This window comes from Conger conger, chromosome 6 (assembly GCF_963514075.1).
Source record: "Conger conger chromosome 6, fConCon1.1, whole genome shotgun sequence".
Classification (NCBI taxonomy): domain Eukaryota; kingdom Metazoa; phylum Chordata; class Actinopteri; order Anguilliformes; family Congridae; genus Conger; species Conger conger.
Window position 1 is genome coordinate 34,196,222 of NC_083765.1, and position 22,389 is coordinate 34,218,610.

At 40.7% G+C, this 22,389-nt stretch overlaps 1 protein-coding gene across 1 annotated transcript; it reads left to right on the forward strand.

Annotated features, from left to right (window-relative positions):
- The first annotated feature begins 280 nt into the window (after positions 1–280).
- Positions 281–20,918, forward strand: LOC133130752 (glycine receptor subunit beta-like). The gene is made up of 10 exons (XM_061245574.1): positions 281–424; positions 1,752–1,867; positions 3,537–3,643; positions 6,873–6,940; positions 9,262–9,488; positions 11,131–11,213; positions 11,487–11,627; positions 14,179–14,331; positions 14,931–15,220; positions 19,894–20,918. The coding sequence occupies exons 2-10, from the start codon at positions 1,767–1,769 to the stop codon at positions 20,188–20,190; spliced, it is 1,467 nt and encodes a 488-aa protein (XP_061101558.1). The 5' UTR covers positions 281–424; positions 1,752–1,766; the 3' UTR covers positions 20,191–20,918.
- The last annotated feature ends 1,471 nt before the right edge of the window (positions 20,919–22,389 follow it).

Below are 22,389 nucleotides of genomic sequence, written 5' to 3' on the forward strand. Positions count from 1 at the left end.
ATTAATTTACCTATTTGAAAGTTCAGGGTTTAGTCTAAATGACATGACATCTACATGTCGCTTATACATTCCTTCAGTAATTGACCTCAACAATTCCCAATCTCGAAGACATTTTATCACGGTTTAAATAATTAAAATTCTATCATCTAACAGCTCAGATGAATGCACAGGCAGCTGACCCTGCATAACGGTCACGCTTTTATCCCTGGATAGCTGGACAGTTAAAGTGTTTGTGCGCGAGACCGAGTCAGTGATTTTCCACAGCTTTGAAGCTACTGCGCATGTGGCAGGACAGGTACATGGCAAGCACAGACTCCATCTTTTGCATCCTTTAGTAGAGCAGTGCAGTGGGAGTTACATATAACATTACCCACTGGGACACATGCAAGTACAGCATATAGCTAATGTTTCCCTAGGTTAAGTGGTAAGTACTCTGTACTAAGTAACCTTGCAATATTTTTAACTGTGTGAAATGCGCTTTCTGCAGCACCATAGTGCGAAATTACGTTTTAGGCTTTGCTTACTGTAGGTCCGCATCCTCCTAGTCAGTCTGCAAAAGCGGTGGATAATTTTGTTAATGTAACACCGTTAGATACGATGCGTGCACACATGCCTTTGTTGGTTTGCAGATCTGAGCCAGACGCGAGGATGTCACTAAAGTGATACCGAATATGTGCGTTTGCATACTACGTAGCTCATGTTGTGCTAGGCATGCTAAGGATAATAATATGACGCGGATCGTTGTATTGGTGACATGCGAACGATTGGGATTGTCATCTTACATTCTAGACATGTACTACCATCAGACTAATAATAATGACTCTTAGAGTGCGGAATTAACATACACGTCACGTTCTTATTATAAATCGTAAATACTGACACTTTTATTGCGGAATATGGACACGTAGGTAAGTCGTCCATGCATGGAAGTTTGACATACTGGTTTCGTCATCCAAGATAACTTTGAATACCTTCGGTGACAAGGAACACGACGTAGTAAAGTATAGTGCTGATATTTATTAACAATGTTATTGCTTAGGTCACCTGTACACGTGATAAAAACTGGTTTTGTAGTGTTTCTTTGATTTTGGCAAGTGCCCGATGAACGTTTCTAGGACCCTTAGTACGCTAGTTTTTATGTTTACTGGAAAATTGTGTGTGCTTTAATTGCGTGATTTGGAATTAAAAACAAAAAGAGTCCCTGGTGAATGTTCTGTCAACTTAAAGCTAAACTAAATTAGATATGCCTGGGAAAGTAGATGAACTGATGAGGATAGTTATTAGGGGGAGGGGCAGGGGCAGGTGTTTGTACACATGGGACATAGAATGACGTTGTTGATCTTTAGATCTGGGCACACTAGTTGGGCAACCATGCTACCTGTACAACTGGAGAGTGTGGAATATAGCTCTGGTGTGTAATCATGTTTCACAGGGCAAATGGACACCACACGGAAATGTTGCCTGCTATGATATGCCTTTCTGTGACCCTTCATTTACTGATTTTATTTGAATCATTAGGCTACATCAGTACTTGTCACCTGTCGCTAGCTACAGTGTAATGATAGCAATAAATGTCTCTATGTTCATTTTAATGTAGGCAATGTTGACAAAGTGTTGCTGGTCAGGCAACAACTGCACTGAAAACACCATTTTAAGTGCCCATCTTAATAATGAACATTAAACGTAAGAGTTATCTATGAAATGTGTTGAATCCACCAAATCTGGTATATTTGTTTTTAATTTCTATGCAGATTACACTTTGAAATATGAGGGCCCTCATCCTTGGCCTGGCCCTTGTCTTGTCTGTGATGGAGGCATCTGCCAAAGTAAAATCATCCAAGAAAGGGAAGAAGGTCATCTGCCCTTCGTAAGTGCAATGGCCATTCTGTTTGAAGCAAATAACTTGGGACCAGTAGTACTGTATTGCTTATGTTAATTGATGGATTTTGTTGTCTGTGGAATGTCCTGTTTATGTGATCCTAATGCATGATGATCATACCTGTATGGAAATTGAATACAGTATACTGCAACATGTTGACATAAAATATATTGCTAAGATCAGAAAGGATATTGCAACACTTCACAATATACAGTATAGGAAAATATGCAATGCATTTTTATCTTTTTAAAGTCAATGTTCATCATAAGAAACATATTCTAGCTCGCTGCTCAGCAGAAAAATGTCTCAGAGTAAACATCATTTTTCTGATGCTGGATAAAATAATATCAAAGGTGATTTTAGTGTCCCATTTGTAACAGCTCATGTAGGCATAATCCAACAAAATGAAAACAAGTTGTTATTTTGTCTCCAATTATCCTGTAATCTGTAATCTGGTGACTCTGGGATAATCCTTTGTTTCTAAAATCCTATCTTTAGTTTCCAATGTAAGTCAAGGATTTATCCCCCTTTGGTTATTTCAGACCCTGGATTCAATTGAAAAGTGATTACTGCCTCCAACCTCATTAAGCACAGTATTATTTTCATTTATTCATTTATTACATTCATTTTCATTGCTTATGTTTTTACTTTGAACGGCTGTAATGTGAAGTTATTTACAGATTACCTGTTAGGTCATATCCATACTGTATTTCACATAATTAGATTTTTCAGTAATGGGGCAGGGCTTTTTAACCTGGAAACCAGGTCATGTGGAAAGTTTTGAATTGGTAGGCCTACATGATAGCAATTTTTTATAGCTCACTGTAACAGTTTTCTTTCTGCACATAACATCAGTACATTGAAGAAAAAGTTGATTCCAGTCCAGTTTTAGGTCTTGGCTTGTCAGGCTGTTCAAATGAAGTTTATTGGCGGGGGTAAACCCTTTGTAAAATGCAATGACAGTGCTTTGATCATGGGAACAGCATTTTGTTTTCACATGACTTGAGTACCCTACTCATCTTGCCAGGTTTAATCAGATAGACAGTATGTAATTGTATACAAAATATTGTTTTATGAAATTCTTTGGCAAAGCTTGAAGGGAGTGCTGTTCCACCTTGCTGTTCGACCTTGGAATGACACTTTGGAAGGTGCCACCCATATGGCTTGCATTTATTCACTGTCCTTTTGCCAAGGGCAGAATTGACTGGACTTCATTAGGTTAATGTTACCTTTTCATTAGCCCACCAATGGGTATAGGACAAAACTCTACATTCAAAGGCAATATTTACAGAACATAAATCTGAAGGTATATAACAAAAGCATTTCTTATACACGTCTACACAAGTAAAATGTAAGTATAAACCTGTACACAACAAAATATTCTGTGCAAAATCAACTCTTATGACTCGTATGATTGTTTTTACCCTGTTACAGTTGAGACAGGATTTTTTTCTATGTACCTGAACCTGAAGGTAAAACAAAGACAATTAATGTCCTCCATGAGTTGTTTATTCATGCTAAAGCTGAGGTAGATTTTCTGTTGGCATCTTTTCATCTTTTCTGCTGCTATTCATAGCCACCCTATTTGATTTTGATTTGTTATTAACCTTCAGGGCAGTAAAAGTTGACATTGTGTTTGTCTGCTGAACCACAACAGACAGTTATCAGCTGAGGATCTGGCACGAGTCCCAGCAAATTCAACAAGTAACATCCTGAACAGGCTACTGGTCACTTATGATCCCAGAATTCGACCAAATTTTAAAGGCAAGTTATTGTTTGCAATTTTACTTGTAAAATATCCATCTAATATTGTGCATTTTAGCCTGTGATCTTCATTTTCTGTATGTATTTTAAGCATTGCCTTTCTCTTGTTTTCATCAAAAAAATAGAAATAAACTGCCATTCTTTAATATCTCTAGTGGCTTCAAAGTATTCAGACCCCTTCACTATTTGCACACTTTATTGTGTTGTATTGTATTTAATTTAATGTATTGAAAATAAAAGACTGAAATAAGTACATACATACCACATATGTATTCAGGTCCTTTGCTGTGGCACTTCAAATTGTGGTCAGGGGCATCCTGCTTGCTTTAATTATCCTTGAGATGTGTTGAGAACTTGACTGGAGTCCACCTGTGGCAAACTGAATTGATTGGACATAGTTTAGAAAGGGGCAGACCTGTGTATATAAGGTCCCACAATTCACAATGCATGCAAGGACAAAAACCAAGCCAAGGAACACTGTAAACCTCAGCGATAAAAACACTTCTTGAGCTTTGAGTGTTCCCAAGAGCACAGTGGCCTCACAGTGCCTTCTTTCATAATTGTGAAATGAAAGAAGTTTGGAACCACCAGGGCACTTCCTAGAGTTGGCCGTCTGGCTAAACAGAGTATCCAGGTAATAAGGGCCTTGGTCAAGAAGGAGACCAAGAATCCAACCGTCACTCGAACATAGCTTTGAAAGTCCTCTGCAGAGATGGGAGAACCTGCTGGAAGGACGACCACCTCAGCAGCACTCCATGAATCAGGCCTTTATGATAGAGTGGCTACACAGAAGCCAGTCTTGAGTAAAAGGACGACAGCCCCCTTGCAGTTTGCCAAATGGCATTTAAAGGGCTTTGAGAGCATGAGGAAAAAGATTATGTGCTTTAATGAGACAAAAATTGAACTCTTGGGGGAGAACCCCAACCCATTTTTCAAACACCAGGCACTGCTTATCACCTAGCTAATACCATCCCTACAGTGAAACATGGTGGTGGTAGCATCATACTATGGGGGTGCTTCTCATTGGCAGGGACAGGGAGACTGGTCAGAATTGAGGGAAGGATGAATACAGCTAAATACAGAGAGGTTCTTGAAGAAAACTTGCTCCGGAGTGCATGCAACCCTACACTGGGTGAGGGTTCACCTTTCAGCATGAGAATAGCCTGAAGCATTCAGCCAAGACAAAGCTGGAGTAGCTTTGGGACAGGTCTGACTGTCCTTGAGTGGCCCAGCCAAAGCCCAGACCTAAACCCATAGAACATCTGTGGAGAGACCTGAAGATGGCAGTTCACAGAAGCTTCCCATTCAATCTGACAGAGTTTGAGAGGATCTGCCAGGAAGAATGGGATAAACTGGCCAAATCCAGGTGTGCAAAGGGAAGGGTTTTTACTCTCTACGAAGCCGGGGCGCCACTTGTGTGGCGGATATGCTCCTAGAGGGTATGTGTAGAGTTGCCAGGATTGATTAAGATCATCAATTAAGATGTTTCCGTCTTAATAATGCTCACGTATAGCGACAATTAGGTGAGATAAATGGTTATACCATCCTTCTACAAATAGTAGCGTTATTTAAAATATTAGTCTCATAAAAGATATTTCATAATAACTATAAATTGCCCGTTTCAATTCATTGAATTAATAATTAAATTATGCATTTATAGTTCATCTTAACTAAATCAAATACTACATTCAGTTGATACCAAACTAATATAAATGATTCAGCTAAGAAGGTGAAGGCATTTTGGAGTTAGTAGGGTGGTTAAATTAGCAGAGGCTGACTTAATTCAACACAGGAGTAATATTAATATGAACAACCTTGGAGGATATAACAGTTTATTAAACACAAGTACCGAACAGGGCAAAGCACAATTCACTACAGTGCACAACAAACTGTGCGGCCGTGTGGGGAGGTCGTATGTTTTCCGGAATGTGCACACGTGTTTCAGGGAGAACAAAGAAACTAAGATGGAGGGAGGTTTGAAATTAGCTGGAGCTAGTGATGAAACTATGGTGCACGAAGTTGCCAAAAAGATCGAGGAATCTTACGGTTACCACTGTGTGTCGAGATCAGTAATGCTGTGCTATGACCGGTTAATAATTAAAATAGACCACATGCAAGATCCTATGCATGATGTATATTAAATCTATCGCAGCCCTGCGGTAAACATACAATACATTGAGCATTAAAACAGTTATATGCATTCAATTACAGGAGCTCTGGTTTAGTTTAAGCCAGCTATAGTACATGCCCAGAGTTAAAACCTTAGTTGAGTCCTTCTCTTGGATTTCCTCGTCGGATACGTTCTGGTTTCCAGGGTGAAATCCAGAGGAGTTGTCGTATGAAAACGGGGAAAGCGCTCGCCCATGTTCCAGTTCCAAAACACGCAGCGTTGTCCTTATCGCAAGTCGCTTGCCTCCTGGGACTTACATGGGTTGCTCTTCAGGCTGTCGGCTGGGTGCGTGGCTCTTCTCAGACTCCTTGGAACACCGGCAATCGTGTATGCTCCGGACCGGTAGTGCTCTGTGGCGGGGTGCTGGGATAGGCCTGTGCGAGCGTACGTTGCTCGGTCTTGCGGCCTTCCCAGTGCTGCACGCGAGACGCTGGTTCAGGGAAGGTTTGATGGGCAAAAATGGGCAATTTGTTTAAAAATGAAATCTACAACACAATATAATGTGTGCAAAAAGTGAAGGGAAAGCCACTGTAAATATTTTAAAAAATACATTACAAAGCATATTATCACAGTGATCAAAAGGCAATGCCTTAATAGTCCTGGTAATGGCTCATAATCACTGAAACCGGTATAGAAAAATAAATGTGTGGACCATACACTCAAAGAATAAATAATAAAGTACTTAATCAGGTGAAGTCACATATACTTAATAATATTGCATACAAGCACTTTTAATAATTTTATGAAGTAAATCCAGCAGTTGATTTTGAGTGTATGTTTGGAGAATATTTTGGTGGACTTATGGGAGGGCCATGCAGTATTTATGTGGCGTATAACCAGACGGTTTCGTCTGTCATTCCTTATATATCATTATACTCTTTATATTATAGGTTATGTGTTTACTATTGTATTATTAATGTCAGTAATGTTTTAGTATATCATGTATAACCACTTGAAATCCATTCTCTCAAAAAATAAAATGGGAAACCTGCATGGTTTTGACCATTATGCTGTTTTTCTGTTAATCTGGGAATAAATGTTTCAATTTGAAATTTGCAGGTATCCCAGTGGAAGCCAAAGTGAACATCTTCATAAACAGCTTTGGCTCCATCCAGGAAACCACCATGGTAAGAGAGGTTTCCCACAAATAAAAATGTGCAGTCTCTATTTCACTTATGGATTGGCTAACATCATGTAAATGATATATTCTAAAGTTTGTGGCCGTAATTTGAAATAGCTGTAATATGCCAATAATATGTTTTACTTTGAGGACTGGTACATGCTTTGGAATCTGCGCACTGCCATACTATGGCATACCATGTGGTCATTTAAAAGTTCTAACAATGGAGGCCCCCAGGATAATCATCTACAGTAAAAACATGATTCTTTTTGGGGCAGTGATGTGTCACATAAATGGGGACCCAACATTAAAGTTTCAGTTCCCCACATCCTCCAAATACAACCAGATGTTAAGTAAAAATAATGTACTGCAATATGCTGGAAATATGTGCATTATTAATACAGGCAGTTGATAGCAATGTTGACAGTAATCATTATAATAATAATATTTAATTAATGTACTTGAAATATCATGTTTCTTATCATTGTGTAAAATTATTTATATTTTAAATATTGTAGTTTTGGAATACAGTACAGTAGGCAGTATAAAACTTTTTTTGTTGTCTTTTTTTACATTTAATATTATTATAACTACTCAGAAGTAAATTTTTCTATGCATTACCACAGGGACAGATGGATTTTATTTGTTTATTTTGTTTGTTTCCTGGCCATTCCTTAACATCTTAAATTAATGTCACCAGCTGTGTTCAGAAATAAATCAGCTATTCACAATTTGTGTAGTCAAGGTTTTGAGGTGCTAGCTGAAGATGGAAACTAAGATGGAAGATGAACTGTGTCTCTTGCACAGCTAAATTTAATAACATTTTATTTGAGCAAACTAAAAATGGGGAAACAGAACACACTGTGCTTTTCGTCCCTACCATGTCACTGATTCTTTAAATACTCCCTCTGTAATTAAATTCTGTGACTCAGTATTTAATCGTGTGGGCCTAAAGACATGGGTGATTAGCATTCTCCATGATAACACTGAATCTATGCTGCTGGTGTAAGCATACACATCTAGTAATGGGTGGAGAAATCTTGATAGGTGGCTGTAGCTTCCATAACTATTATAGCCAGAGAATGTTATCTGCCTTTTTTGTTATCTACATGTAAAATGACTCATTGTATTCATTCAGGAATAAGGCTGGCTGAAATGTGCAGATATTACAGGTAAAATAATAAGCTTCTCATTTTTGAATTTGTGAGCAGAACACATCAGAGTAAAGCGTGGTCTCACCACTGAGATGGTCTCAGTGACAGTTATTTCACCAGAGTCGAGGTGATGGTGGTTGAATAGCAGCAACATAATAGGCAGCTGCAGGACTGAATGTGGGTTGTTTGACATTTTTTTCCCAAACACATAAAGTCAGTCGTTTCTGTCCCGTGCAGAATTTGCCTCCACATGTAACTGAAAACCAGAATAAAAGTGCTAATGAGTGCAGCCTGATAGATTGAAAGTTGAAAACTGCTCAGCCCAATTAGTGCTAATGAAGGCTTGTTTTTAGTTTTTTTGCGCCGTGTCGTCGTGTGTATGTAAACTTTGAACCCTGCAGACACACGGTCATTTATATTCCTGGCAGAAGTGCGGGCACAGGAAGGTGTTAGTAATAGAGTGGCAAACACAAGGGGGCTGATAAACACCAGCTGTGTGTCTGAAGCCTGCATCCTGCAAGGGCTTTTTGTCTCACAGTCTGGTCTTCAAGGCCCACACATTTTCCACCATACCTGTTGTTTTTGCCTTTTTCTTTTTTGAGACCTTGGTAAGATTCATGCTTGTAAATAAGCCAGTTTTCACCTGCTGGTTCAGTTTGTACTGGAATGGAATCACCTTCATTTTTCACTGTCAGTTCGCCTAATAGGAGAGAACTTGGGTGTAAAACATAATTTCCAACAACTTCCATCTGCATCTTCCTGGGTGCCAGATTCATGGAGTGAAGGGTTTTCTGTTTTATTCTGAATTGTTCCAGTAAATATGCAGCTACAATGTGTAAACATTAAAAAGGTAGTTGAAGATGAGTGGCTGGGAGGCTGTACATGAGCAATGTAAAATGGTATCACTTTGCAGTGCTGTACACATGCTGTGTATTGCCCTTATAGAAATGCAATATATTTGAAAATATATTAAAGGGAATATATGGACAATTTTGTATATGGCATATTTTGCCACTTTAATATATTTCAATATACTGTATAATATGCTGTGAAGTAAAGTTTTCTAAATGTGTACATTTACAGTATATTGCGTTATATTCCATTAAAGTAAGGGCTTAATATGTGTTGTTTCTGAATGCAAACATGGCCTCCTCTTGCCTTCCCCTCTGTCCAGGATTACAGAATTAACATTTTCCTGAGGCAGAGGTGGAACGACCCCAGGCTGAGGCTGCCCACAGACTTCAAGTCTGACTCCCTCACTGTAGACCCCAAGATGTTCAACTGCCTGTGGAAGCCTGACCTCTTCTTCGCCAACGAGAAAAACGCCAACTTCCATGATGTCACCCAGGAGAACATCCTGCTTTTCATCTTTCGCAATGGCGATGTGCTTATTAGCATGAGGTAGGATTCCCAATAGAAGAGTAGATTTTCCATTGAGTTTGATTGAGGTTGGTATTCTTATTCTCGCAATGAGTCGATGGAAAGGGGTCTGTCCATTTTTATGGGGGTGTGGATTTGTACAGACATCCTACATGCTATGAAGATGTTGCGCTCTATTTTGATAAAGTAACTATGATGGGTGATCATGAAGTTACTGTGTAATGCAGGCTATAATTTGCAACTACGGAGTGGGAAACTGCAGACTTTCTTATTCAAATTTGCTTTCATTTGCTTTAATGCATAAATATTCATGGTTTTGGCTTTGGAAAACACTGGCATCCGCATCAAAACATTTTGGATTGTCATTATGGCTTGTGTGCATAATATGTAGTTAGAAAAAATGAAAACCAAACCAAAATCAAGCACCCTTGAGCACCCGGATCTGCAACTGTAATCAGATGATAATTTAAAAAATGAATTTAAGGCGAGATGTATGGAGTACTGTAGGGTGGCTGACTCCGCACTCAGATACCCTGCTCTGGCACCTTCTGAGCTCTCAGCCCTTCTCTATCCATTACCTCTGCATTCTCTATCCAGTACCTCTGCATTCTCTATCCAGTACCTCTGCATTCTCTGTCCATTACCTCTGCATTCTCTATCCATTACCTCTGCATTCTCTGTCCATTACCTCTGCATTCTCTATCCATTACTTCTGCATTCTCTATCCATTACCTCTGCATTCTCTGTCCATTACCTCTGCATTCTCTATCCATTACATTCTCTGTCCATTACCTCTGCATTCTCTATCCATTACATTCTCTATCCATTACCTCTGCATTCTCTATCCAGTACCTCTGCATTCTCTGTCCATTACCTCTGCATTCTCTATCCATTACCTCTGCATTCTCTATCCATTACCTCTGCATTCTCTGTCCATTACCTCTGCATTCTCTATCCATTACCTCTGCATTCTCTATCCATTACCTCTGCATTCTCTGTCCATTACCTCTGCATTCTCTATCCATTACCTCTGCATTCTCTATCCATTACTTCTGCATTCTCTATCCATTACCTCTGCATTCTCTGTCCATTACCTCTGCATTCTCTATCCATTACATTCTCTGTCCATTACCTCTGCATTCTCTATCCATTACATTCTCTATCCATTACCTCTGCATTCTCTATCCATTACCTCTGCATTCTCTGACAGACCTGACCACTGTATAAAAGTACAAGTACAGCATCAATGGGTTCCATACAGTGGACTCCAGAATTATTGGCACCCTTGATAAATATGCGCCAACAATACCGTAAACTAAAATGCAGCATTTTCCAACATGTGAAAAGTATGTGTTTTTTGAATGATTCAATGGAATAAATCTTAGATTTTTTTAAATGAAAAAAATGATTACCTCGAAAAACAAGTTTCAGGATTAGCCACAAGTCTTTTCCCATAATTTGTGATAAGGTTAGGTAACACATTTGGATGGATTTTTGATGATTCTTCCATGCAGAACTTTTCAGAATCATTGATATCCTTGGGTTTGCACCTATGGTTTTCAGAAATTATGTGGCAATAATTATGAATATGTGTGATTTGTACATTGAAGTAATGCTCTCTGTGAAATTGCTTACTAGTCTATTATTCTTTATTCTTTTTCAGGTTGTCTATCACCCTATCCTGCCCACTGGACCTGACCTTGTTTCCCATGGATACACAGAAGTGCCACATGCAACTGGAGAGCTGTGCGTGAATATCACCCTGTGAATACAACCTTTGTGCTAGCACCTCTTAGATGTGCACTACTGTGCCAAGCACGTGTTAACGAGCCTTGTAAAGTTGACTCAAGCAGGTCCAACATAGCTCCTTTTTAGGAGTACTCTTTCGAATTGATTAATCAAATCTGTTTCAATGAATGCTCATGTTAAATTATGACTGTAAGGTAAACGTCATATATGGCCCTAATGACGTAGTGTTGAAGAGGCCTCACGCTGTATCCTCTCCCTCTGTGCTTTTAGTCGGCTTCACAACGGACGACCTGCGGTTCATGTGGCAGTCCAGTGACCCTGTGCAGATGGACGAGATTGCTCTGCCTCAGTTTGACATCAAGCAAGAGGACATCGAATATGGAAACTGCACCAAGTTTTACAAAGGGACTGGTATGCTGTTTATCTTTTATCGTTTATCTATTAACCTTCACGGTCCTATACCACCACTATCACCACAACAACTCATAATCAGCACCACTATCGTCATCATTTCCATCAATCCCTTTTTCTGCTACTATCAGCCGTCTTCAATACACTAAACACATGAAGTCCTTTCCAACTGCAGTCTTTGAAAGGAACATTTTTTCCTCCACCTGTCACATAATTGATGCCTTCGAGCAATCATAGTTCATCTTGTTGTTATTATGCCATCCTATTTTGTATTCTGATGGGCAGAGAACACTTGATTGCTCCTCATTTATCTCTCTACTTATATTCAGTAGATTCATGCACTGCAATTAAGTGCATTATAAAATTAGAACCCCCTCCCACCTCTCACAGCCCAAAATAGTTAACATGGAGAACAGTGCCTGTGTTACAAACAGTATTCTTCTAGCTCTCTGGACGAAAAAAGGTTCTGAGTAGCTGAATTACTTGCTTGCATTTTTCTATTGTATATGTATCTTTTGGGTTTTTAGTTGTCATTTGTGAAAAATTCTTCCATGTTAATACAATTAATGGTAAGAATTAAATTGCATTGCATTTGTGTTAAGACTAAAAGACAAGCTTCATTAATTTTCATAGTCTGGTGTGCTGATATGCAAAATATTTGAAAAGTTTATTATTTTAAGATACTTGTTAATGTTTTAATTCCTGCTTATTCAAAGTAAATTGAACAGATCTGAATGTTCTAAAGTGAAGATGCATGAGCTTATATCTGTTCAACAGAATTTGGCTTCAAAGAAAATTGGTTTCTCTTGTTTCTTTCTCAATAGGAAAACAATTGTCATAGAATTCCTTTCTACATTGCCTACTCCACAAATCCAAAACAAAAACAGAGATTTAGCTGTAATATGAATGCTGTCTCCTGGCCTGAACTCAGTGTGTTGCATTACATTTCATTGTGCTACAGCGTTTTATTTGTTGCTGGAAAATCAAATTATACTCTATATAAATGTGATTTTTAAAAGAACTGCAAAGTAAGGTTTTGCCAGAAAAGAGAAAATGCAGGTTTGAGGTTGTATTCACTTACAGTTTTTCGATGATTTGATGCAGATGCGTCACACCGCTCGCTGGCATACTGTAGAATGGACATTAGAGAAGCGCAGTGATTATCTTAATTCATCCAGGACAGAGTCCTCAGCTGAGTTGGCACCCAAAGAAAATACCCAGAAGACACTGGTGCTGACAAGAATTACATCATCCTTCTATGTTTTTAATCTGTAGGAAAACAAGTCATTTACAGGCCAGGTGAAAAGTAAATACAGGCAGGTGGCAGAACGGGGAAAAAGAACAGTTACTGTTGCTATTGATCGATCAAATTTATTTTTACAGCGTAAATTGTAAATATTACAATTTATGGCATAGCTGGTAGAAATGTAATGAGATGTTGATGCCATTGTAAGACTCATTTCAGCATAAAAATTCAGCATATGAAAAACTTTTCCCGTGTAAAAATGAGTTCAAATACTGAAGCAAGACTCTTGGTTAATTGGTAAAAATGTGGGAAAGTGACAAAATAAATATATGAATAATAATAGAGATGAGTCTATCTCACAATAAAAAAAAGTACTTTGCACATTTTTTACAATATATTTCAGTATACTATATAGCAGGGTTTATATAATAATATGCTTACTTATGCAGCATGCTCACCCACCAGAATAGTGTACAGGTTTGTCCTGCATTGCATGTCTACTCTGGCTTGTCTTCTACCTGTCAGTTGGTTACAGATTGATAGAGGCCTGAGACTTAAGCACGCTTTAATAAGATCCACACATATTAGACATGATAAAAAGTCTCTACTCCATTTATCAATTCCTCACATAGCAACTGCTAATTCTTCTGAAGATGAGCACCGTTGACATGATTAATTTCTTCTCCGGCTGTGCTTATCACACTGTTCAGCTTACCATTCACTCATCATTCATGTATTCAGCTGGATAGTTACTGAAACAATTTGGGTGCACAGTGGCAATAACCTACACTGTCAGCTGGCCTTTAGCCGTGAGATTTTCATCTCATTTCATTACATATTAAATAATGTTAATGTGCCACAGTTGGTGCATTGAAGGAGAGGCTTGCAACCCTTACTCTGGAGAGCCACAGGGCTATGGTAATTTTTATATTTATCTTGATACCACCATTTAATACCCCCCAAAACGTTCTCCAGGTTCAGGGTTGCAGACTTATGTAGAGAAGGATATTTTCAGAAAATGTTGTACATGGTTCCCTTGCATTCTTGCAGAGATTGTGATGCTGTTGTTTTTGTGACCCACACAACCTCTTGTTCCGTGTTTAGCAGCAGCCTGCAGTGTAGTGGCTAAGGTATATGACTGGGACCTGGCAGGCTGGTGGCTTACACCGGGTGATCTGCACAGCTGTTGGGCCCTTGAGCAAGGCCCTTAACCCCCACATTGCTCCCCATGCACCACACGCTGGCTGCACACTGCTCCTCAGTAACCAGGACGGGTCAAACACACGTATGTCTTTATCTTCCCAGGCTATTACACCTGCGTGGAGGTGATCTTCACGCTGCGGAGGCTGGTGGGGTTCTACTTGATGGGCGTCTACGCCCCCACCCTCCTGCTGGTGGTGCTGTCATGGCTGTCCTTCTGGATCAACCCAGACGCCAGCGCGGCTCGAGTCCCCCTGGGTACGCTCCCACGCGGGAGGCCGAGGGGAGGCGCGCCGTCGGCCCAGACCGCAACCGCGACCTCAACCTCAACCGCCACGGTCGACCTGCCACAGCTCCCTCCCGAGGCGACCGCCCATTCTCATTCCACTGCCCCCGCTCTCCCCCTCCCCATTGCCCCGCTTTGTTGGTCGCGTCGCCCACCCGCCCCCGAGCCCCGCCCGCTTCCCACTGGAGTCACGCATCACATCTGAGTGACTGGGTTCATCTCAGGTCAGTTTCATCCTCCCCATCCTGCGCCTTTGGTGGTGTTTCTGTGGGGTCACGTGCGCGCATCTGTGTCCGGGCGTGCGTTTGTGTGTGTGTCGGTGCGCGTGCGTGTGTTTGTGTGCGTGTCTGTGTCCGGGTGTGTTTGTGCGTGTGTCTGTGTCCGTGTGTGTGTCTGTGTGCGTGTCTGTGTCCATGCACGTGTCTGTGTGCGTGAGCTCGTGAGCTCGTGTGGCATCCAGGCTTGATTTAAGAAAGCAGGTTTTTACATGACAACTCGCTGAGTTGCTTGTCATTTGCTTTCCCAAACACATCCCTTCCCTGCCTCTCCGCTGACTGTCCTCCGTCTTTAGGAATCCTGTCAGTGCTGTCCCTGTCTTCGGAATGCACTTCCCTGGCCTCCGAGCTGCCCAAGGTGTCGTACGTGAAGGCCATCGATATCTGGATGATCGCCTGCCTGCTGTACGGGTTTGCGTCCCTGGTGGAGTACGCGGTTGTGCAGGTGATGCTCAACAGCCCCAAGAGGATCGAGGCAGAGAAGGCCAAGCTGGCGGCCAAGAACAAGGCAGAGGGGAAGACCCCGGCCAAAAACAACACCATCAACGGGACAGGGGGCACGCCCATTCACGTCAGTACGCTGCAGGTCAGTGACCGCCTCAACTTCAGATAGCTTACGGTTTTGTCTTTTTTTTTAATACACCTTTCTTTTTGCTGCGGAGGACCATTCTCAGGTGGTACAATGGCAGTCACCCACAGCTTGTTTGTGAGTCATTGGACCCTTTATCATTTGGTTTTATGTTCGGTGGCATTGAACATGATTTAACATGGCTTTGCACTCACTACTTCTTCTCACCTGTTGCAGCACGTTGCTGTAAGTAAATGTGAAGGGAGCGTTTTATGTTCTGATACCCTTCTTCATTAGTGAATTGCATTTCTTTGGAGATAAAAAAAAAATATGCCTGAACGCGTTACTAACTCTTCAAAGAAGTGCAATGTTACAATGAAGCGTGCTTTTATCGATGTTCCGCAAAGGGAGGCGACGGATGGATCAGGCTTCTTTCCTTCATTTATTAAACTATTTCAAAATGTACAAATTTCCTGTTGTGGCAGTCAGTTGGCCACACCCGGGTCACCATGACTTCAGAGAACAAGGAAGGAAAGTAGCATTTCAACAGTATGTGAACACCACTTCCGCTACCATTTTGAAGCTAATATACTATATCTGTAAATCTAGTGGTCAGTTCTGGTACTGCAACCATCCCTCCCCATGCGTCACTGCTTGCTACATGCTGTGTTCTTGGCGGTGTTGGACAGTGCTGCCTGATGTTCTTTAGGATATTTTTATCTGCTTGGAAGTGCCCTCTCCCATAGACCTGATAGATAAAGACGTTGCAGAAGGAGAGAGGAGAGGCTAAGATAGATACAAATTCTGTGATTTTTCACCGTGCCAGATTTACATTTACATTTACATTTACATTTACATTTACAGATTTAAGAAATGAAGCGTGACATTCTAGGGGCAGCACCCTTTTACAGGGAGGACATGCATATATACTGTATCCAGTCCAAACCCTAAAGAAGCATGCAGGGTTCTATGCAACTTTTATGTGTAATGATTATAACGTTTTGCATTGCATTTGTCTAATCGACCAAACAGAATATTCTTCTCATCTCCACTGCCAGTTAGCGTGTATACTATTTCTGGCCTGATAACACACAGAGATGATGGCAGTGGGAATTAAATGTGTGTAATCATAGTCATAGTGTTTGGCTCACTGGTACTAAAAAGCCAGCGGCTCCAGGGAAGAGAGCGAATGAGACAGGACTGGACTTCAGCTGCCAGGTCTCTCCTGTTAATGGCATTAATCGATCAGAGAGGGTGATGGATGAGATAAACGCAGAGAATCGCCACGTAGACGCATCGTACGGACGGGCCGCGTCTCCATCGTGCAGCCTTGGGAGAAATCCCGTTTCATCATCTGTGTTTCCGACCGGCTTAGCTCTTGAAACCTGAGGCTGGTTGCTTTTCCAGAGCATTTGCACACAGCTCAGCGATCCTATTAGACGTCAGCTCCTCCCATAGCTCCCTGACATCAGGCTTCAGTACTTCTCCGTTTGAGAGATTAAACTGCATACATTTCCCATGAGCACGTGGGAATGAGACAAGGTCAGTGATGATTGGGGAGTAGCTCATCTGCACTGTGATTGCGGTGTTTCTGTCTGACAGGAGACTGTACAGCACAACAAATCCACTAGTCTTACACAGGCACTGGCAGTAACACGTGCAAGCTGCACATATGCATAGGAAGAGGCTCTCCAGAAATGTCTTTCACATGTCTAAAGTTATGAGAAAAAACAACCACTTGCCATTTGTGTAGATTACAGCATGGAATGAGTACTGACAAGACGCTTTCTTGCTAATTCCAGAACCTTCCACTTAATCTACTTAATTTCCACGATTTCATGCTTAGTGGTTGTACCTCTTCTCCATTTCACTTGTATTTATTGTATTTAAGAGACAGTTTTCTGTAGAAATATGATGATTGTGGTGGTAAAGAACCTGCACAAAGCAATTTACCTCAAGCTGTTGACAGACACAACTTGAAAATACCTGCTTAAAAAGGAAAAAAGAAAGAGTGCAGCCTAGTTTCTATTGTTATTCCATGACAAATATGTAAAAAATAAAAATATGGCACGTACTTGCTTGATTTACAGTACATATTCAGTGCAGTCTGTAAGTAATTGGGCAGTTGGCTTCTCAGCAGTTTCTTATTAGTCAGGTATATTACATCACTTCCTTAGTGCAGGACTGCAGATATAAGGAAGCTTTCAGTATGTAGTCTTGATGCGAGGCTTTTGACTGCCTTTGGAGTCTGCTATTGGTGTTTGTCAACACTGGGACCAGAGCTGTGCCAATGAAAGTCTAGAAAGCCGTTATGAGACACAGTCTCATAAAAACACAGTCTGTGACATCGGGCAGACAATATGCTTACCGAAACATACTGTTTGAAACAAATGAGGAACTATGTAAAAGGGATGAAATTCCTACACGGATCACTGAATATGGATGTTAAAACAGAAACAGAAATTGTACCATCGTCCAAATACTTACGGACTGCACTGTATGCGTAAATATATTAGCAGTAATGAAAGCTGTAGAAATGAACAGAAATGGGAGGAATGAGCGATCATGAATGATCGTACCGAGTGAAAATCGCTCCCGGCAAAGTCTCACTTCTCACCGTTAGCACCAGATGGTGCGGCAGTGATTTTTTAAGGTACATTGTGCAGATGAATTGAGGCCATAACGGAATATGCAGTGTCTGCAGATATCTGCGGGCCTCCTGAGTTACCCCGGCAGCGTACGCGGCGATGGAGTCGTATGACACTGCAGCTGTTGTGTGGGAAAATGTAGACGCAGATGTGCGCTGCGCTAGGCTCCTCTGCTATCGAATGATACCCAGCGCAGATTAACTGGGATTTATATTCTCAAAAGAATTCACAGTCTCCGATGTCAGGTTCTTAACACACGTGCGCGTATACCCACACTACTGTATTACTGACTGCACTGCCCTGCTTCTTGTCATGTCAGATTTACTTTTAGCCAGTGATTTACTGTAGGTGTGTATGAGCCACCAGCAGCCATACCATCATGCACCCAGCTCCTGCCAAAGTGGCTGAAGCAGAGCAGGTGTGGGTTTGGTTTGTGCTTGGAACGGGAGACCTGGGAATAGTAAGGGCCAGATTTACTAAGCCTTATGCGACGATATTCAGGCGCACATATGACGCATTCTGCCCATGAAAACATGCGTTGTATGTGTCAGACTGGCGCACAGGGCTGGAACCGCAGTATGCGTGTGATCTAGACGAGTCATTGCTGCACTTCTCCCCTTAATGCATATGCATTTAAGGGTGAATCACGCAAGGGTGGAGATATTATAAGTGTGGCTGATTTTGAATTAACAAAAATTCACGGAATTTATCCGCCTCTAAATAGCAGGTGTAAAGAGACACTGGCTCCGAATCTTGAAATAACTCAAAATAATCTTTGCAACAAAACTCACACTATTTTAACTCCAAGAAATCATCAAACAGATTATTAATATTAAATAATAATGATTGCAGCCAAGCAATGATTAAGGCTGGGTGTTTGTCACAGAAAATATTTTGAAAACAATTTATGAAATGAACCAATATCTCAAGCAAAGCTGTGGGAAATAACATGCTCAACCATAGTGACAGTAACAAGTGTTTGAAGTAAAAAAAAAAAAATTGTTGCCGCCAGTATAAAATATGAGAATGCATTGATGCTGCTTTTGTCCATCACGGTGGGACGTTTTGTGTTTCACAGAACATTGTTAGAAACAGCATGCTGAACTGGCATTGCTAAAATAATAGTGTTTGTTTGTATTAGTTATCCTCCAAAACAAACGCAGTGAAGATATTCAGTGCACTAAACATGTGTTTTAACTGCGCTGTTTAAGATCTGTCTCTTTTGCAAAAAAACAGTTTATAGGCAGTCCTGTTTGCTGATTGCATAATGAGCTGTAGCCTTCATAATTAAGACGTTATTTCAGGCAGACTGCAACTGCAGCAACGTAGCCTTGTCAGGCTGCATTTTGTATGTAAATCCGTATGTAAAAGTTGCTGCTGGAAGTGGTGTTGGTGGGCCAGTAGGGGGTGATCTTCCCTCGGGTCAAATTATCTCCAATGCCCAGTGCAGTGAAGGGGGCACTGTACTGTAGGTGTTTCGGATGAGAAGTTAAACTGGCTCACTGGTCATTAAAGATCCCATGGCGGTCTTCACAATGAGTAGGGGTTTCCTCTGTGTCCTGGCTAAATTCCCAACCCTGGCTGTTTCAGCCCTCCACCTAATCATTCCCTGATGCAATTGTTCTCTCCCTCCCCACCTCAACTGTTGTGTGGTGAGCGTTCTGGCGCAAAATGGCTGCCGTGCATCACCCAGGTGGGTGCTACGTATTGGTGGTGGTTGAGGCAGGTTTCCCCCTCATCACTGTAAAGGGCTTTGAATGTCTAGAAAAGCACTATATATATGTAATGATCTATCTATCCAAAAAGTGTGTAGGAAACCACCACAAGAGCTGACCTCTTAGTCATATCTCGATTCTAATTTATATGTAGTTCTGGGTTATCTTCACCGAGATGTAAAACCTTCAGTTATCCAGATTAATAAATTGATATGAACAAAAACTCAAACTGGCCTTTGTAAAACCATAGGACATTGGTCTCTTCCATTGTAAAAAACAGGATTAGCTGTTGTCAGCGCTGCTCTTATTGGTTGCTTTGGCTCTCCAGGTAGTGGAAACCAGGTGCAAAAAGGTGTGCACTTCCAAGTCAGACCTGCGATCCAACGACTTCAGCATCGTGGGGTCACTGCCCAGGGATTTCGAACTGTCGAACTTCGACTGCTACGGGAAGCCCATTGAGGTGAGCAGCGCCCTGGGCAAGTCCCAGGCCAAGAACAACAAGAAGCCCCCCCCGCCCAAACCCGTCATTCCCTCCGCCGCCAAGAGAATCGACCTTTACGCACGAGCCCTGTTTCCCTTCACCTTCCTCTTCTTCAACGTCATTTACTGGTCTGTGTACCTGTGATGACCTCATTAAGAGCCTTCCCTCTGAGATGCATCTTTTTCTTCTTTTTTTTTTGGGCTAATATTTGCTGTTCATTTATTTGATTTTGATTTTTGAAATTTTATTCTTTGCACTAGAAAGCAAAAGGTATTGCATTTTTGGCATTGTGCAACCGATGTGGAGAAAACAGGCTAACCTTTGCAAAATAATAATTGGCCCTTTGCACTATTAACGACCGCATGATATATGAAAGAATGATGTGCAGTACTGTATGTGTGTGCCCATCCAGCTTTGGTATGTGAACGTGTGCAGCCGAAGGCTTTGCTTCCAGAAATGCCGAATGATAGACCGCTTGCTGAAGAAGTACTTGTGTGGAAGGAGACCGTAATGTTGCTATTTTGTCACCAATAAAATAAATAAAAGTATAATACCTTGCATGTTTAAATATGTGAATCAGTATATGCACAATACGTAAATGTATCATATACAGTGTATGTATGAATTATACATATGATAGAGAATATATCTAATGGAGAATGATTTTTATTCATGAGAGCCCTTTTTAGAAACAAAAAAATGTGTTTATTTTTTCTGATTGTTGACGTTGTGGTTTATCCTGAAAAGGGCATTGAAAGAAACTGCGAAACAGAGCAATACAAAAGCGGGGCAATACTTTAAATCTTTATTTAAAGAAATGAGCTGCTCAGCAGAAAATAAATGAGCTAATAAAAGACTGATGTAAACACCAATAGTGTATATTTCCATTTTTGCATCGCTCTATTGCATTATGTTCGTCTTGAGAGATGTTACTGGGTTAACCCATATGAACCATACAGTATATGAAGTTGAATTTTTACTGTGACCATTTGGGTTCCATTTCAAAGGAATAACCGTAGCACTTCACCTATAATGTGAATGTGTAGTTTCTTCGGTTCAGACTACTGTTGTGCTGGCTCTGGGTGCATTCACATAAGCACCTGTGATTTTTATTGAATTCTAGTTACTTTCTTCAAAATATGTGGCCTGTGCGAACACCCAAACATGGGTGGATGTGGATAGAAAAATAATTTTATTTCCCAGTCCATGAGCCATGTGTGCAAACAAAACGCACACACATGTATATACACACCACATGCCTACCTACGAACCTGCTGGTTTCACAAATGTGTTCATTGGTCAAGCAGAATAAATTGCAGTACACTGTTGATTGCATTCAAAATTATGTACCAACACCTTATCATATACACTCAGTGACCACTTTATTATTTTACTAGACTTTGCTAGACTTATTGGTCTTCTGCACTACAAGCTTCTGCACTACAATGTGTTGTGTGTTCAGAGAGGCTACTCTGTTGCTCATTACTGTTGTGATGTGTGGTACTGTTGCCTTCCTCTCTCAGACCTCTCTCAATGGATGTTTTTGTTTGTTGGACCACTCTCTTTAAATTCTAGAGACTGTTGTGTGTGAATATCACAGAGATCAGATTCTGAGGTACTGACACCACTAATTGTCTGGCACCAACATCATCCCACGGTCGAAGTCACTTGGATCACATTTCTGTCCCATTCTGATGATTGGTCTGAACGACAATTGAACCTCTTGACCATTTCTACATGCTTTTATGCATTGAGTTGCTGCCACGTGATTGGCTGGTTAGATATTTGCAACAAACTTGTGTACAGGTCTACCTACTGTAATAAACAGGTCACTGGGCATATATACATTATAACTTTTGTTAGCAATTAATCCACAGCATTTACAACTGAAAATTGGTTTGAGTTCAAAAACATAGACCAGGACTTGAGAATGTAATATTGAATACAAATTCAAAATATTGAATGCTACATTTTGTCACACATGCCTCTTCCTGAACCTGTGTTTTTATTCAATACTCTTCTTAATAGCTATACAGTAGGTATCCTATAATAAGAAACAGGAATAAAAGGTTTAGTTATCACATATAACTACATAATGGGTATTTATAAATCTGAAATATTAACTCAATTTTCCAAGTAGTATCTAAACAAAAAGCTTGTGTTATTTCCCTGCCATTATCTATTATTTTAATATGATAGATTTTGATCATATTTTTATCATTATGTCAAGTGCTCTCATTCACACAATTCTTCCACCAAGAAATTCATACACTTTTTCTTTCCCCAATCTTTAGTACGATTAAAGCACTATACCCTGCCAGAGGAAGGCTCATAAATGTAACT

Bases quoted from the DNA above. Each gene is read 5' to 3' on its own strand.
- LOC133130752 (XM_061245574.1), top strand. From the start codon at position 1,767: ATGAGGGCCCTCATCCTTGGCCTGGCCCTTGTCTTGTCTGTGATGGAG. The intron at 3,644-6,872 runs GCAAGTTATTGT...TGAAATTTGCAG, and splicing joins AATTCGACCAAATTTTAAAG to GTATCCCAGTGGAAGCCAAA. The intron at 11,214-11,486 runs GTGCGTGAATAT...CTGTGCTTTTAG, and splicing joins CCACATGCAACTGGAGAGCT to TCGGCTTCACAACGGACGAC.